This window comes from Hirundo rustica, chromosome 5 (genome assembly GCF_015227805.2).
Source record: "Hirundo rustica isolate bHirRus1 chromosome 5, bHirRus1.pri.v3, whole genome shotgun sequence".
NCBI classification, from domain to species: Eukaryota; Metazoa; Chordata; class Aves; order Passeriformes; family Hirundinidae; genus Hirundo; species Hirundo rustica.
The window spans coordinates 29,508,267-29,526,790 of record NC_053454.1 but is presented as its reverse complement, the minus strand read 5'-3'; the positions used below and the strand labels follow the sequence as shown (position 1 = coordinate 29,526,790).

Genomic DNA, 18,524 nt, shown 5'->3' with positions numbered 1-18,524 from the left:
AACTTGTAAAGGACAGGGAAAAGGCCAAGCTACTCAATGCCGCCTTTGCTTTGGTTCTTACTCTTAGGACCTGCCTTTGGGCCCCCCAGGTCCCTGAGATGCCTAGCGAAGTCTGGAACAAGGAGGACTTATCCTTGGTGGAGGAAGTTCAGATTAGGAATGTAAAAACAAACTGGACATAAAGAAATTCTGTTTAAACTCGCAGTTGCTTTTTCAACCTTGAATTAACTAATAATTCACTTAAACCAACATGCACTGAAAGGAAACACTTGTGCACTGAAAGGAAACACTTCTACACTGAAGCAGTTTATTAACTGCAATGAACTGTAAAATAATTAACTGTAAAATAATTAAGTGAAATTTTAAATAAAACAAGCTTCTCAAAATTTTTATTTTACACCACATCAGTGATGGCAAAGCAAGCCACAAGACTCCAGTAGAATTGTGGATATTTGTCTAACTACTTTAAGTTGCTGCGTTTGAACAGAATCTCACAAAGAATAAATCCCAATTTTTACATAGAGTAAAATCAATTATCTCTGTGTATTTTTCTATGCATACCATGAAGTTATTTTCCTGGTATATCTGATGTTTAGTGTATCTTGACTGGTTCATGGGAGATTGTTTTATTTCCCTCTTCCACAAGGGCTTATTTGGTGTTTATTTCCCTCTTGCACTACCCTCACACAGGTAGTTGAGGATGATCTCCTGCATTATTTTAGCAGTCTTGGGTAGGCACATTCATGCCAGCTGTGAAGATCTGATTACGGCAGAGGCTGATGTTGTCCTGCCAGCACTGGTGAGATATTATTTCCTGCCTCTGTTGAAGTAGAAGTGTTTTGCCCAAGAGTGCTCTTCCCTGTGCTCCTAAGTCACGTGCCTCAGTTAACTGTGTTGGATAAGGTGAGGGAGAACTGGAGAAAGTGGAAGGGAAGCATTTTCCCTTCTCTGCATATCAGGTAGAAGTTGGCAGCAGATGAACTTTCTAAGCTGTGTTACAGAAAATGTGCTTTTTCTTTTGTAGGACAGCGAAGCAGAGTTGGGGTTGCACTGGCAATACCCTTTCTTTACTTCTTATCATGTAATAGCTGAGCTTGGCAAGCTCCCTGTTTCCTTCCTTCTTGTCCCATTGCATGCTCTGGGGAGTAGCTGTAGTATCTATGACAGTGTTTTATATGCAGCTGCTGATCGTTACTATTGTATGTATTTGAAATACCAGCCAGTTAAATCTCTTGATTTGATGGAGAAAATAACTGGAAACAAGTTCCTGTTGTTTGGGCACTAACAGTGTGTGTTGTCTATTTTTGCCTTCATAACAGGAGTTCTTTCTTAAGTGAACTAAGAATTATCCTATTTTCAGACTGAAAAAAAAAAAAAAGGAAAGTGACTTCATATAGTGATGACTGTCAGGAAGTGTTGGGTCTGTTCCAGTTATGCCAATCGGTTAAACTGTGAGCATGCAGAGGGGGAGAAAGGGGAGATGGCTCGCAGCACATTCTTCCAACTGCTGCACTCAAACTGTTGGGACCATCTGCTTGAGATTACTGTGATCTAGGATAGAGGATGTGATCAGTGCCTCAAATACTGGATTTCAGGATGACTGAGTTACTGTATTTCAGTGATGAGTGCCAACTTGGAGAAATGAAGGAATTACCTATCTAGAATCAACTTTGGGATGGAGAATAATAAAGAAAACATAAGTAGTGAATGTACATTTCACATTAAACACATAATCTGGATGTCCAAGGAAAGAGAAGAGAGAAAGAAAGATGATAAAAAATTTAAAGACGGAACAATTGAAAAACTGCTGAGGAAACATGACAAAGCTTTCCTTAGGTTATGTCAGATGTCACTTGCTCAAAGTTTCATCCCAGAAGCCTGCTGCTTTTCCCATCCTACTATACAGTCACAGATAAGCAGATGATAGATGCAAGTGAAGTAGCAACAGAGACATCCCACCACCCCCTCTGCATAGCAGCACATTCTTTTTTAAAATCTTGTTTTGGATGAGAATGTTTGTGTATGGTTCAATATCAATATTTTTGGAAGGGTTTTAAAAGCAGAATGAGCTTGGATCATATACTGCAGGTTATGTCTGAAGTGGAAGAGGTAAAAGCCGCTTTCATCTTTGTGTAACTGTTCCTGCAGTTTTAGAGGTCCCTGAGCTGACAGTCTCACTCCTCTTTGCACAGGAGGTGGATCCAGCAGTTTCCTAAGGAAGACTTAGAAAAGGGGAAAGTCAGGCAGCTCTGAAGAATCTGGCCTGGCAGGGAGTGGAGAACCCTCATGAAGCAAAGCTGCTGTGTGTGACAATCCTTAGTAGTAGCTATTTTTCCTGTACCTTTTCCCTTTTATAAAGTATAGGGGGTTTAAGACACCCCCTTTCCATCCCCTCCACCCTTTTTTGGGGGACAAAATTCCACCTTTTTGACCATCAACACTGCTCAAAGGGGTAATCAAAGCTCTGTCCTCTCTGCCAACATAAAGGCAGTGTTTCACCCATGAAAGATGATAAAAGAACTGGTTCCTTCCTAACCTATGTCAGTGTGTTGTGAGGTGAAGCTTGGAGAAGGGAGATACACCTATAAAAGTCCAAGACTCTGGGTGAAGTGGTGAGGGGGGACATTTACAGCAACTATGTTGTTAGTGAGGCCCTAGTAGAGATGATGTGCTGCTGTTCAGCTGTAGCATCAGTAAAACTTGGGTAGGGTGTCAATGACTACTACGTACATGGCATGCTGAACATGAAGCATTTATTTATGTGAGCAATGCGTTAACAAGTAAAGTTATACACTAAATTTACGTAGGAATATATTTCCCCCCACCCCTCCACATACCAGTCAACCAAACCAGAGGAAGAACTCTCAGTCCAAATAATGATGAAAACCAGCTACAGCATTCCCCACACTGAAACAAACTTGTTTCCTTTCTGGAGTGTCCCTCACAAGAGATACTTGAGAACCATCTGTATTTCATACTGTGCAATGTGCTCTAAGGATGATCCTGCTTGAGCAGGGACCAGATAACCCCAGTGGTGGTCCCTTCCAACCCTTGCCACGCTGTGATTTTTTGTTTCATTCATTACCTGCCCAGCCACAGTCTACTGAAGAACTTTCAGTCTGTAATCTAAACTGGACAGTGTTTTTTCCTCTCCAGTTAAAGAATTAAAGTGCATAACAGCAGCTGTATCTTAACTGCTCACAAAGATTGTGTTCCGTTTTCTTAACAAAAATAGTTCTCTGTGAAGACTTTGAGTACTCCATCACCAATACATCTACTGATATAGAGTATGTGTGGACTACTTCTGGTGCAGGCGTTTTGGATTTGTTCTAAGCTACAAATAAAAGAATTTTTTAAACACATTTAGGGAGCTATGGTTCATATGACTGTTTACATATATACAAAATAAATTTAACTCTGTTGTCATTTGGGACTCAGGTTCATCTGAGGCTCTGCAGAACTCATCCAGTTTCCACTAAAGCTTGAAATGCAGTTATACCTCTAGACAAATATCAGGGATATTATTTTCTTTTTAGCAAAAAAGTAGATTAGTAACTGTACAGTAGGTAAAAAGCACTCCTTAAAAAAAATACAGAAATTACATAAAAGGCTGTAGTAAAGTGCCTAGCAAGAATATAAAGGACAGGAGAATCAGTGTAGGCAGAAAACAACATTGCATCCTTGCTACCCTGACTTCTTCACAAATTATCCTGCCTGCACTGTAACATTGACAATGCCCAGTACGTCAAAAAGAGAATTTTCACTTTGTTATAGAAAGCATTAGAGAGTTTAAAGCCAAGAGTACAGTCACATCATCAGATATTATACTTTGGAGCATGATTAGCTCGATTTTGTCCATACTCTATACAGTGAGAACTGCCAGGAGCCCTCAAAGCCTGCGCCAGTGCTCTTCCAGAGAGGAGATGTAGCTACAGCCCTCTGGCTCAGATCTGCTCAATGTTTCCCACTGAGCTGCCATCCTTTCTTTGCCTTTCTCCTCCCTTCATCAGTGTCTGTTTCCCATGCCTCCAGCAGTTTTCTGGGAGGGGGACAGCCTCTGGCTGCAACAGAACTGCAGATTATTTCGGGCTGTTGTGCTTTCCAAGTGTGACTTCTGAGACATGGAGAAGCCAGGCATTTCTTGATCCCTTATCCCTGTCTTTTCTTTACACTGATCCCCAGCCTTACTGAGAGATCTCAGAGCCCTGGACACAGAGAGACTGACATCTGTATTAGAGAGATCCATTTCCATGATGCGTTTTGCTGGGGAAGAAATCTTTTGTCTTTACACAAAAATACGGCGCAATATACACCAAAGCTGAATTTCAACTTTCTATTCAGTATTTTTAAATGCATGCTCCATGACAAACCACCCTGTGACTAACTGCATAAAAAACAAAACTTTACAGATAGAGAACCTGAAGTGTTAAAAATATATATTTTCCCTTTCCCCCTTATCCCTTGACAAGTTTGCCTCTAAACAAACATGAATATGAGGTAAGCTGACAGAACAACACTGAATAAAGAGCTGCAAAAAATCTTTTGGTAACTAGATCTCTGCAGGCATCATGTAAACTGTATGCTACCTTCATGCTAGTTTAAAAAAGGTGTTCTACATCAAGGGATCCACACTCTGGCACTTCTGGCAATAAGCAGATGTTTTCAGGCTGGTAAATTTTTTAATTAAAAAAAAATTAAATATCTTTTCCCTCACTAGAGAAAAAAAAAAAAACACCACATTTTGCTACACCAGCTATCACTTAAGTTGCAAACCCAAGAAACAAATTTTGAAGTTACCTGCTGGTAGAAGAGTTGATAGTATCTTTTGCTTTCAAAATTATATCACTTCGTCTTGCTGCCAGTTTCCTAAAGAAATGAATGGCATCTTTACACTGTGAACCAACCTACTAAGTAACTCAGGTTTGATAATAGCAGCACTTCCCTGTTTCAACCGAACTCAGCATAGTCTGAGAGGTTTTCACCTTTCCTTTTTGACTTGTCTTTTTATCTAGCCTCCTAGAATGCATAATTAAGTTCCTCCTAAAGTTGTTTTCAGAATAAAAATTTGCATTTAAATGTAAACACTGATACCGTAAATGTAGTGTATACAAAAGGCACAAGACAATTAGATTTGTGTTGCTGAAACTTTCTTGACTTTGAAAGCCAAAAATACCTCTTTTATTCTGGTCAGTAAACTCTGATCCTAAGAAAGCTGCTAGCTAAATCCTAACTTAATTGAATGGGATTTCCTATGTGCAGCAGCTTGGCTTTTTGGTATTGCAATCAAAAGTCCATTGTCCTGTAAATGCAAATACCACAAGTTATAGCAGTAAGTCTCCTTGACTGTACATGGCATTCATTAAGTTATGCAGTAAGAAAGGCAGTGTCTTGAAGAAAAAGTGAAAAAAGAAATCTGAGACAAATATTGATTAATAAGAAATTAGTAGCTTGAAAGACAGTGGCCTTCAGTAACTAACACAGGTTGGTAAACAACCTTTTGGATCAAAGTTCAGGGCCAACATTTGCTTCCCAAAGGGGTAAGAGCTCAAAATGGGACAATAAAATCCCATTTCATAGGACTGTTCAGTGAAGCTTCCATCAAAATCCCCAGCTGCCCAGTTTCATTTATGTATTCCCCATGTGAACACAGGCTTTTTATCGCCTCACTGAGCAGTGGCTCACTGTAGCATTCAGTTAGCCAAAAGATTTTTTTTCCCTTCTCAACAGCTTTTCAAACTATTGGTAGGGCAGACCTGAGGAAACACAGAGCTTTTACAATAATAGTTTCCAAAAAATGTTCCAAAAATAGTCAGACACTTCACTTAGGTCTCCTTATCTTCAAAAACTGCTTATCAAGGGCTCAAAAGAAAATACAGTCCACCAAGCCACTAAACTATTCCTAATCAACACTGGCTGTTCTCCCAGTTCATAAAGCCAGTAGTGCAAAATTTTGATTTTAAAGTCAACTACTTACAACAATTTGAATTAAAAGGTAAATTATCAAAACCAAGCCATGAACATGAACTGATAGTAAGGAGGTCACATTTTTCTTGTGCTGAATATCAAAGCAAAACCAGCCATTGAATTTTTACAATTGTAAATGCAGATACTTCTTTTTTTCCACTTTCTAGTACTCAATCATTCTTCACCATTCAAAGCCAGTAATTTTAAGTTGAAGCATCCTTTATATGGTTCAGAAGTAGTATGTTTTAGTTTCGTGTTTCAAGCAGTGACATGGAGACAGCTAATCATCTGTCAGTTTGTTTTCTGAGCACATCCATAGAGGAGCAGACAGGAGCAGCTGGCCAACAGGGCTGATATTTGGAAGAATGCATCTTCCTTCCAACAACAGCTTGTTCTTAAACTGGAATAGAATATTAATCACAAAACACATTATTTGAATCGAAGAATAAAAATTATGTTATTGTAACAAGTCTCATCAGCTTGAAGGCAAAGGTGACTAACAGCAGAATAAAAATCCCACCCCGAAGAGGAACCCAATTAAGACTGTTCACAGATATGTTATTAATCTAATTCAGGATGACAGTGATAAGTACTGACTACACAGCAAGCAGGCCACCAGTTTATAAAATGACACGAGCTATTTTTACAGTACTTCCGGATACCAACATAATTAAAAAACAATTCTCTATTACATTAGTGTAAACTACATCTGGCACTTCTGGCAATTAGTCCTCTGCTGAAATATGAAAGCTTATAGGACACAGGATACTGAACAGATCCTTTAGTGGGACAGAAATTCTAATTCTAACACATTGACAGGGGCAGCTGCATTTTTCATATCTAAGATGAAATTACTTAGTTTTGTTGTGGTGACTTCAGCAGCTGTACTAAAAGTATTCTATTCAATCCCTAGGAAAAAAATATAACTCATATATTGACAATAATGTAATGAAGTTAAATGCAGAGTAGCTGAAAGAAGTTTTTATATAAGGGCTCTTATTCCTGCAACTGTATGTCACATAAATATAGACAGCAATCTATCTTTTTTGTTACTTCTCCAGAAAATTTTACCTGCCACACAGAAATGTCTCAGAGCTAAGGGTACAACCAATCTGGTGCTTATGTTCATGCCAGAGAATTACCAGTCCTTACTACCCTTCTGAAAGTGCATGAATCCAAGTGAGGCAAAACTAACTTCCAGGAGCTCCTTTATGTGACTTCAGATTTACTCTTTGGAACATAACCTCTCTGAAAGTAATCTCTCTTTAAAAAGCCATGGTTCAAAATGGATGCTTCCAAAAAGAAAAAGCACCACCAAACAAAGCCCCCAAACCCCACAGAGTGAAATAATAAGACTGTAAAAAACACAACTCTTTCTCAGACTGGACTAAAAGAAGAAAATAAGTAAGAAAGAGCACAAGATATTTATCAAGCTAAACTGATGGGAAAACCTATCCACTTTTAACATCTTTAGAAGAGTCACAGACCATGTTCAATATTCAGAGTAATCTGAATGACAAAGTTCCAGTAAAATGTACATACTTTTCAAAGAAAGATTGACGTTTAAGAGCTATTACTTAAGTAAATGAACCAACTGAAGGTAGGTAATTTAGTCTTTTCCAGAACTGTTGTTTTGTTGAAAGAACTGATGGATTAAACAGTGCAGAAATGCAACGATTTACATTTTGAACAAAGGGTTAGAAATGAGGGGTTTATAGTCTATTAAAATATCATACACAGAGCAGTGAAAATTGCAGTCACGGTCTGACTTGCCTTCACTCATCTCTAACTCTCTTCATCTGAACACCCACATTTTCAACACCTCTAACACTTCACATCATCATCAAGTTTGCAGATGCACCTATATCTGGAACTGTGTGTTCATCACTGAACACAAAACCAGAATGTAAGGGTCAAGAGGTTTTTAAATTTCTCTTATGAACCAAACAACTTTTGGGGACTTTCTGGTACAAGCTATGGGTCCATCTGTTGGTATCTGCACACCTACTAGCTTAATAATCTGCCTTGACACTGCAATACCGTTTCTAATGGGTCTAGTAACAATCACTGCAGTTCCCTGATGACTTTCATTTCTTCCACGAGGGACCACGAGCAACCTCGCAGCCATGACAGCATGTCCAAGAGGCGTATCACACATAAATGAAGGACATTGGCTTTAAACACTTGTTCAGGATGACTGAAAAGGTGCTTCCAACAGCTGAGAAGAAATGACCCTGCTGGAACAACTCCTCCATACCAATTATTTGGTATGCAGAAAGTCTTAAGGTTGGAGTCAGTCTTTTCATACAGTTTTTAAATAGAAAATAATTTAATTCCGTAAGGTTTGGGTTTGAGTTAGCTATATTCAAGTTCTAGAGTGAATGTGATGATTGTGTTCATTCTCCACAACCCAGGGTAAAGGTCAACTCCTGTTATGTACCTAAGAGAATTTACTAGCTGCTTCTCAAACCTGCCATCTGAGAAGTCTGTGTTGCAAGATATTAATGCAAGAAATCAAGAAAATCTAAGCTGCTTTTGACAACAGGTGATTAAATGCTCAGGAAGTCATATGGACACCTTTCGTCTTCAGTAGGCAGTACATTTTTACTATTAAATAAGATGCAGCTCAGTACCTGACTCACTAGTAGACACTAATAGCTCATATATTAGACTACATCCTTTCTGCTCCATCATTTGATAGACTTTTACCTGTTTTAGCAGACATGATCTTTACATTCAGTGTTAAGATCCAGCCTAATTTTCAAACTTAGTGTGACAAATACTGGCTGAACAGCTTGAATACTCACAATTTCAGTATCTTTCTTAAGAAAGGGAATAATAATAATAATAATAATATTGGACTATTACCTAAGAACCAATGAGTATAAAGACCAAACTAATTTGCAAACATGACACATCAAGAAATAGGAGGTTTAGTTTGAAAACAGGAAGGGTTTTAGTAATTTTCTTTTGTGAATTCTTCAAATAGTAAGGGATCATCGAATAAAATATTAAATACACAGAATATTAACGTACCTTTCCTTACATATTCAGAAGTTTCTTTTAAGGGAAATTAGGTTTCATTTTCCATGGTTAATGCAGGATTGCTCATACCTTAAAAGACAAAAAATAATATTCCCACAGGAAAAAGTCTCATGTCTATTTCAGCAAATAATACAACTTTGAATTAACATTCATTTTAATGTCATTACTCTGTTAATAAGTCTAGTCCTGTCCCGTGTTTTTTACACAGCTTTTCACTAGCTGCAAATAGGTGTCACCTCTTTTATAAGCAATTTGTTGGCAAAGGTGCTTTCAGGCCTAGTTTAAAAAATAATTAGCACCTACTGGTATCAGTGTTCTGATATGCCTAGGTCACGTTTAACTGGGAAAGGCACAGCAGCCTGACACACAGAACTTCCTACAAGCATGTATTCAGGAAAAGCTTCATGAATTTTGGCTGATGAATACAAACCACGTGACCGTGGTCAATGTTACACTATATCCTCCAAAACTAGTTTATACAACACAAATCATTGCAGCATAAGTCAGCTCCTTACCAACTTTGCCCTTTTCAGCCTTTGCAGAAGTTTCTGACCAAGATGGTGTATCTGTAAGTAGGTGGCTCTGGGAATCACGCAACGGCTTTGCAGGAAACAGATGGTTCTCACTGTAGTGCCAATAAAAAGAACATTAGGGAACTGCAGCACTTTTTCATCATCTTACCACGCATTACAAACAGTTTGTCATATGCAGTATTTTCTTTACCTCACCTTGCTCCTTGTCTGATGAATCACTACTTTTTTATCATTACATACATTACACTGTAGTTGTCACAAGTGCAAACACAGTCTAAAAAGCACAGGGATTTTTAATTTGACATATTAATATGTGTTTTTTTATTTAATATATTAATACATGTACTTCAGCCCCAAATACACTCTATATACCTATATATTCTTCTTCACTACAACAAACGTGACAAGATAAATAGTGGAGAGAACATCTCCAAAATCTCTTTCCTAACACAAGCTACAGAATGCTAGGGTAAGATAAAACGTCAGTAAACAGCTAGCTGAAATGTCATCTATTTTCTTATGAACAAAAGATTATCAGTGTGATTCCGTTATCATTTCTTAGCCACATATTCACTATACCTATCACGCCTTTCATTACATAAATGTTTCAAAAAAGATGCAATATAAATTTATTTAAAGAAGAATACGCATACTTTTCACACTTTAAAGATGTCATGTCCATTAAGGATAAGAATTAATGAAATGTTCTATTATCAGCAGAAACAACACTGAATATTCAGCTTGCTGTGCTTTGGCCCAAGTGCCATTAGGGATGATTCCCTTACATGAAGCAGCTTTCACCAGACAAGAAAAAGCAGGTGTCCCCCAAAAGCCATGCAAGGCAATGGATCTGTATCACAGGCAGACTGACTAACCATCTCATATGCATAAAAAATATTGCTGATAATGACTGTTAGGCAGGTGTGAAAAATTCAAGTCACTGCGCTGAGACAAAGCACATCAGGGTCAAAACCCACCCCACCTCACTTCCATAAATTTAAATATAAATCTGAGGATTACCAGATTTACAGCTTAACTGTTAAAATACGACCTGGATTTATTAAAAGGATGTTCTTCATTTGCTTACCACTTTTAAGTATATTATACATCATTCTGTTTATGTGTGCACAGAAAAAAAAATTCAACTATTTGAAATGGGTAACAAAAGGCAGATTACTTTTTGGATGTTGAATTAAGTCCACCAGGTGTGGAAGCTTGCTCAGGATCCTGATTAACAAGGCAAGTTGGAAAGGAGCAACCATCCCCTAAACTGAAAAATTCAGAATTAGTGTCATATGTCCAAAAAACTCTCAACTTTGAAGAACTTTTTTTATTAAAGTATTACTACATCTTATATCAAAAAACTAACCATCCCTCAAACTTTCTGTGATTATTCAACAGTTTAAATAAGCATTAGGAACGGCCTACCTTGAAAACACAGGCAGCAACCAGTATTTCTTCTCATCACCAAACACCTGCCTTAGGTTTTTGCTGAAGCCCAGGCTAAAGCCATTCTTATCTGTTCTGTGACGAAATATGGGAGCTCTGAATACCTCTTAAAAGAAAAAGATTAATTAGACAGACCTCTTTGTAGGTCAGCATGTTTAAGTTTTCAACCGGTACTTTGACAATTGCACTGCAGGTACCATCACCCAAGAGGAAAGGCTGTACTGCCCAAACGACTCAGAAAGAGGCTGAGTGCACTCTTGGAAGCCAAAGTCAGTGCTACACAGCCGCTGTGTGTGTGGAGCAAGTCCAATGGCTGAGGAAGGGTGGAAGCCTCCTTCATCCTCCTCCCTCATCGAGGCAAGGAAGAGTGAGGAACTCAGTTTTTAAGAAGGCATGATATGTTTATATGAAGATTTCAGTATACGACTATACCACAGACAGTGTTCAAGAACGGAAAAACCTAAACAAAGGGTTTATTACAGAAAAGGTAATGGAAAAGAAGAAAAAGTTAACCTACTTTAGTAATAAGACTAGCTTTTCACACACTGGGGTATGAAAATACTGTGTGTTTTTACCACTGCATTTAGAAATGTCTTTGCTCATAGACCCAGATTATTCCCCCTGGCCATCCAACCTAAATTTCTGGAGAAGAGAGCTAAATTTAGCTTCAAGTGTTGCAAAGTCCCTGAAGCAGAAAATTCATTCACTTTCCACCAAGTGACTGATAGCCATTTAATTCCCTTAACTGGCTATACATAGCAGGCAAGCGCTGATGTCCTGACAGTACAGCTGCCACAAACCATGTCAGCACCACGCTCAGACTGTCCTGCAGTCAAACCTTAGCTATGAACTGCTGGAAATGACCTTCCACATGCAGTGTGCATTAATTACAATGGGTTTTAAAGATGGGGGAAGGGAAAATGGGGGCACCCTTTTAGATGCCTATATTAGGTTAGGAAAAGAGCTCCCAGGATCATTTAAGCACAGTCACACTTAAAGCTATCATGGCTTCATTACCAAATCACCACGTCTTAAAGACTTCACATATCGAGGAATTTCCCAAAGTAAAATGGGAAGAGACACCAAGATCTTTTAGAGTAACTTAAGTATGCAGGAAACATGTTATATTACCAGTATGGAATTCCATTTGTTTTGAAAACACAAAATGTTGAATTGAAGTGTAATGCATTATGATTAGCTCTGAAGAAAATTTTGCACTAAAATTATAAGATCAGTTTATAAACAGAACACTAATTTATTTCTGTTCAAATAAGCATCTTTAATAAATTTTTTCTCTACTTATACCTAGATAGAAATTAATACCAGTAAAAAAAATTGTTCAAAGTTAATGTATTTGTTAGAATACTGAAGAAACTCAAAACCCCTAGAGGAAATCTTGATGTAAGTAAGCTCTCTTCCATTGATACAGATACCTATTTTCAAAGTTACCATTAATCACTAAAACCATCATTAACAAATCCAAAGAGAACTGGAAAAAACAGGTCAATTCACTGGCCTATTTTAAATCAGCTTATGTCAACAGGAAAGCATTTAGAGATTTAGAAATTATGACTATATTGCAAATTGGCATTACTACAGTCCAGCATGCAGTAGAGAACTTAAGTCTTCTGCACTTTATTCATGAAGTTTTGTGATCAGACACACATGCATTCAAGCATTACGTGTGCGAGCACACAGTAGTCCATCTACCATTTATTAGAAATTCATCTTGATTTTAATTTTTTTAGATGATTCAGTTTCTGTTAACAAACTGTGGGTGGAAAGCAGCGAGAGGAAGAACATTAAGTTTATACATAACTTGGCCCTTTGGGGCAAGAGAGAAAGAGTCAAAATTTCCAGGGAGCAGAAGAACTTGGGAGACTTCGAACCGAGATCCAAGGAACCTGTGTAGAATTGCCCATTTCCTTCATTACCCCCATGCATATAAGACACAATTATTTTTTTTTTTTTTCTGTCAAACGCAGAAGCATTAAATCTACTTACCTAATGTAGATTTATTCTTGCTGACAAGCCAACAGTGATACCCAAAGAGAGAAGACAAACTGACAGAAAACATAGCTGCAGCAAAGAATAAGAACATGATGTGGAACTTGGCTTGAGTATCAGGAAGGCCATTCTAAAAATTAAAAAAAACCCTGCTATTAGAATTGGGGAAATAGCTCTTTCATTTGATTATTAATAATCCTCTATTCAGCCAAATCAAATTCAGCACACAGACAAACACACCACACATCAAGGATATCAATAAAGGGATTATACACCTTCTATGGACAGACAGCCATGCAATTAGGTTGATAACAGCATCTAAGTTAAAGACACAGGCCCTTTCTTGGCAAACTGTAACTACTGAGAGCAAGAACCTGAAATTTAGGTCTGCACTTTGAAGTGTCTTTTAGAGAAGAATAATTTGAAAAAGTGAAGGCTATGATTGTATATATAGGCTATACTTTTGTACGTGACATTAGGAGATATCAGTTTACAATGTAATGCCTTGGAATCACAGAATGCCTTGGCTTGGAAGGTTCCTTAACGATTATCTAGTTCTCAACGCCCCGCCATGGACAGGGACACCTTCAACTAGACCAGGTTGCTCAAAACCCTATCCAACCTGGCCTGGAACACTTCCAGGAATGGGGAATCGCTAACTTCTCTGGGCAACCTGTTCCAGTGCCTCGCCACCCTCACAGTAAAGAATTTCTTCCTAATACCTAATCAATATCTGCCCTCTTTTAGCTTAAAGCCATTTCTCCTTGTCCTATCACGACATGTCCTTGTAAAAATGCCTGTCTTTAGCTTTTCTGTAGGTTCCCTTAGAATCTTAGATTTCTTGCACAGCAGTAGCTTCACACACTTAAAGACAGTATGTAGATCAGAGTACTTACCGTCCAAAACTTGATAAAGTACTGCAAATCTGTTGCAGCAATGAAAAGGCAATACAGTAGCGAGTAAGCCAAGAAGAGAAGAAAAAATTTGTAATTGGAGAATCCTACACAGTTGTTCACCCTGATAAAAACCAACAAAAAAACCACATAAAAATGAAATGTCATGAAAGTATTATTTGCTTTCATCCAATTTAAATTATTTACTGTAAAAACATTTATATCAGCATGTAAACCAAGTTTTGCTTCCTATCTCTGCTGCCTCAAGCTACTGGAATGGATTTAGTTTCAAGTCTTAAGTTAGTGTAGTAACCCAAATCAAAACAACACCACCTCAAAAAAGCCCAAAGAACTTTACCAGGTAACACTGCTTTCAACAGCTTACCGAAATGAAATTTTCACTTATGGCATGAAAATTGTTCTCAGCACAACTGATGTAAATGTGAAGGCAGTTAGCAATTTGGGGTTTTTTAGTTTGCAGGTAAGTATCCAACTTATACCATTATGCATACTGCATGTTAACTGGGACAGTAACAAACCACGAACTGAAACTTCACTGAATTTTGTGAGAATAAAAGCAGTCTCATTTAATCAAGATCCTCCTTCATTAATCATAACTTCTCATACTATAAAACTTCTTAGTAAGATTCTCAAATGTAAGAGCATTCATAGGAGATTCCTAAAAATATTTATATTTACATAAAATAATGAGAGAAATGCTACTCTGGAATAGAAAACATTCCATATCAGTGACAACATGACAGGCAATAAGACATTAAAAACACATCTAAATGTTAAAATAAATCTCATTTTATCATTTTCACTTATTGGCTTTAAGATCTCCTGTCTCCCATTTGTAAAGATTTTTATACATGATAATGAGCAACTAGTAGACAATATGATTATGAGGGTGCATTTAGAACCATAGCATCTTCCCATTTGAGACAACATATTAAGTATTATGAATTTTAGAGCTCTATTAAACATTTAATGATATTGCACCCACCAAATGAAAAAATACTGGAGCGCTTCCCATGGGCAGTTCATTGGTAAACCGCTTTCTCTTTTATTTGGTTGCACTGAGAAGCTAATCAAAGTTATCTTTGCACTAACCTTGACAGAACTCTTCATATGAGTTTAAAAAACCCCCTAACTGATACTGCTGTCAGAAAGATCAGACAATTAAGAGAAGACTGCATCCATAAAGATACTTTTGTATTCTGCATCCATAAAGATACTTTTGTATTGATAAATAATTTAAAAACTAAAAAGTATGGTGAGGCTCAACTTTAGCTTCCAGAAGTGCTGGACAAGTTGCCACAACTATTCTCTTCTTTAGGGAGATGGTGATGCTAATGACAGAAGACATGCTAAAAAGGTAAGGGTAAAATCTTAAAACAGCAAAGAAATTTTCACTGTTTATTACTATATTACCGTTATCCATTCTCAGGGTTGGTAGCAAGCTGGATTTTTTTGTTCTGCCTTGTTTAAACATAACATAAAACATAACACCTTGGATAAACACCAAATTTTGCACTTTTTGTCATTTAAACATGCAGCAATAGCTAAGCATTCATGTTAACTACAGTTAAGTACCCATAAGAGATTGTTCTAAATGAAGAAAAATAAGATAAATTTGTAAGCTCATCATTATTCATATCAAAAAGTAAATATAAAATTCTCCACAGCAAAGTGGTTTTTTTTCATTTAATACATCAAAGTAAGCAATTCCATGATAAACTGCAAGCAATTCAGGTTCAAGTTTTCTACGATAATCCTACTTTCCTTTCATGCTACTTATTTTTGAACTTTCTTACTTTAAGACACTCATGTAAGGTAACAATCAAGTGAAATGTTAATCCCCAAAGATGAAGTTTCTTGAATCAAAGATAGATTTATTTCTCACTGTTGTTTTGCACAATAGCATGGGGTACACGTGTCAAAATAAACTTGCTCCCTCCAATTTTGAAAAGGCCCCAGACTGCAGAGGTCTTACTGGAAAAAAATAGCTCATCAGAAGATTGAAGAGAAAGTAAACACCATGGTTTTCTAATTGTGCTGTTTGAGCATGTAGCATCAAATCTTAAACCTGAAGAGCAGTGAATGGATTTAAAGTCTAACATTTCTGAGAAAGAATAAAAATGACAAATATACCAACAAGCGGCTATATAATGGTAACTTATTACATCAAAACATTCATACAGTCAGAACTGTCCAGAAAAACAATTCGGATTACAGCTATTGTTTTAAATGCTCCATTTTCAAGTACAAAAAGAATATATATCATTCCTGTCCAAGGGGTTAGTTTACTGAAAATGCCAGGAAAAGAAATAATTTACAAGGTGCTGAAGGTGACGCAACTCAGTCAACAAAAAGCATCACAGAATCCAGGAGATGCTAACTATTTGGGTTACTCAAAAGATAAAGGAGAGATATTTTGAATTATTTCTAAGGTGCTCCTAAATGCACCCTGTTAGTACTAAGAGTGTTACATACAAACAGTATTTCTGGTGATGCCTCAAGCCATTGGATTCCCACCTGCAGCTCCATCTGTATACAGAGAGTCGCAGCAGCACTAGAAATCATCAAAGCAGCACTTAAACCTTTCAGAGTAGTTAGTGGGCAGTTAGCATGAAATACTTCTGTTTATCACAGTGCTTCCATTAGCGCAGCAGTGACGGCCAAAACAAAGCCTCCCAGAGAGAAGACAGTTGACTTGGGGCTAGGACATGACAGCCTCTCATTACCTCTGCCTTCCAAAAGCTTCATCTTACTTTCCACAGGTTATTTTTACTTATCCTCTCCCCAGAAATCCTCCTCCTGGCAGAATATTAAATTAGAGATAGCTCTCATTGCAGTTCCCCTGCTCTCCCTACGCATCTCGTGAGTTCCTTCCCCCTTCCTTCCCACCCAGCTTTCTCCCACCAAAAAATTTGCAACAGGAAAAGCAAACCAGAACTGAACAATGTTCAGAGAGGCTAAGCCCCATCCATTATACTGAACTGCACCCTTACTTTGTCAGCAAGATAACCAGATATTTCCCTAAGATCCTTTGAACATGGGTCTTTACAGGAAACTATAAAGCCTCATCAGCACCTCTGCAGTATTTCAAAACTCTTTCATCTCTTCCACATAGTTTTTTTTTCTGGGTGAGCAAGGAACTGTGAACATTAGGAAAAAATGCACAATACCTCTTTTTCTCATGCATTTCTGTTACTTGGAGTACATCTCTCCATCAAGAAGCATTACACATCTTTCAACTACCTTCTCTATGTGCATTTTTATTTTTTGCACCCATTGCCTATAAAACTAAAACCAATGAGCAGTGTAAACACTCTCTCAAAATGGGTTTATGATGTTTGATTAAGAAGACTGCAAACATGTATAGTAAGCAAATGCTACTGAGAGGAAAACAGTTTTCCCAGAAGTTTCTGCCCTAGTGAAATAACACTTCACTGTCCCTTTACACAAAATCTAAGTACTGTTTATGATTTGTTATTTAATAAAATGGATTTTTATTCTGAAATTGAAGCTTACATGAAGGACATTTTCATGTAAATGGCTTAAGCCAGAAAAACACAAAAAAATCCCAAAGAGACCACAAAGCTTTTAAGAAGTGTTTATAATACTGAATATTACTAGTAAAATTGAGCCTTTTCAGTGATATTTTGTCAGGAATAGCCTGGCAACTTGTAGGTAAACTGTTTACTGTTTTTCTCAGACCTTCCGACAAGGCAGCTATCAAAAACCTGAAAAAAGGAAACTGTCTCTGTTCTAAGAAATTTGATCTACATGGAGACCGTCTCTTTTTCTCCTAAGAAATTTGTTCTACATTCAATGGTTTTATCGGTTTGCTTTGTTGTAGACTTATTTTTTGTTGTTTGTGTTTTTTTTAAGAAGCACACTATTAACATTGAATACCATCAATTTCCACACACTGATTATCCCTACAGCAAAAAAAGAAAAAAACAAAAACAACCCTCTACCCTACACTGGTAATTGTTTCTTTCAGTTGTATCTACCATGTAGATGCAAAATAAGACAAGATGCTTAAAATCAAATTACATTATGGCAGACGCTGTAGTCAGGACCAAGAGAAACAGAGGAGTCCAGCAGCCCTTCCTGCCCCAGGACAGAGCCCCCTCTGTCCTAGAATTGATACAAGAAAGTGTCAAAACAACTGCCTAGACCCATCCACTGTTCAGTTTGTCCAACACAGGGGATTCTTCTTTTCTGATCACTTTATATGGTGAAGAACTGCTATGCACCACTCAATCTTCTAAACTTGGACCCTACTAAGCAATTATCTTTCATTATTTCTGTGAGATAACCTGCCAAACTGACATAAAACTAATTATACATCCTGTCTATCCATTGGTTCCAAGGCCTGCTAAGAAAAGACAGGAGAACAAAACCACTGTGTGGGTTGATATGGCAGCAAAACAAGGGAGGGTGGGAGGCAGAGGGGAGAAAGAACGAAAGAAAACAAAGAACCCATAAAACTGAAAGTGCTAACTTGGTGTTTCCAGCAAGCCCACTCCAGCTGTCCTGCGAGCTTTGGTAAAAGGAACTAGGCACAGCCTTGCCCTTCCATTTTAAACCTAGGGTAGCATTTCACCCTTCAATGCAACTA

The 18,524-nt window shown here is 37.6% G+C and overlaps 1 protein-coding gene across 4 annotated transcripts in view; it reads right to left on the bottom strand.

Annotated features, from left to right (window-relative positions):
* Positions 1-2,751: 2,751 nt before the first annotated feature.
* Positions 2,752-18,524, bottom strand: part of ZDHHC2 (zinc finger DHHC-type palmitoyltransferase 2) — a 35,194-nt gene continuing 19,421 nt past the window's right edge. For 3 of the 4 annotated variants that reach the window (XM_058420748.1, XM_040065289.2, XM_040065290.2), the window contains 7 exons: positions 13,895-14,015; positions 12,996-13,128; positions 10,971-11,097; positions 10,720-10,812; positions 9,525-9,634; positions 9,001-9,078; positions 2,758-6,364 (listed from right to left, as the gene is read on the bottom strand). In XM_058420748.1, coding sequence (XP_058276731.1) covers positions 9,038-9,078; positions 9,525-9,634; positions 10,720-10,812; positions 10,971-11,097; positions 12,996-13,128; positions 13,895-14,015 — 625 coding nt within the window. In that variant the 3' untranslated portion in view covers positions 2,758-6,364; positions 9,001-9,037. Of the gene's footprint in view, positions 6,365-9,000; positions 9,079-9,524; positions 9,635-10,719; positions 10,813-10,970; positions 11,098-12,995; positions 13,129-13,894; positions 14,016-18,524 lie in introns of all 4 variants that reach the window. The other variant, XM_040065288.2, reaches the window with a different exon arrangement.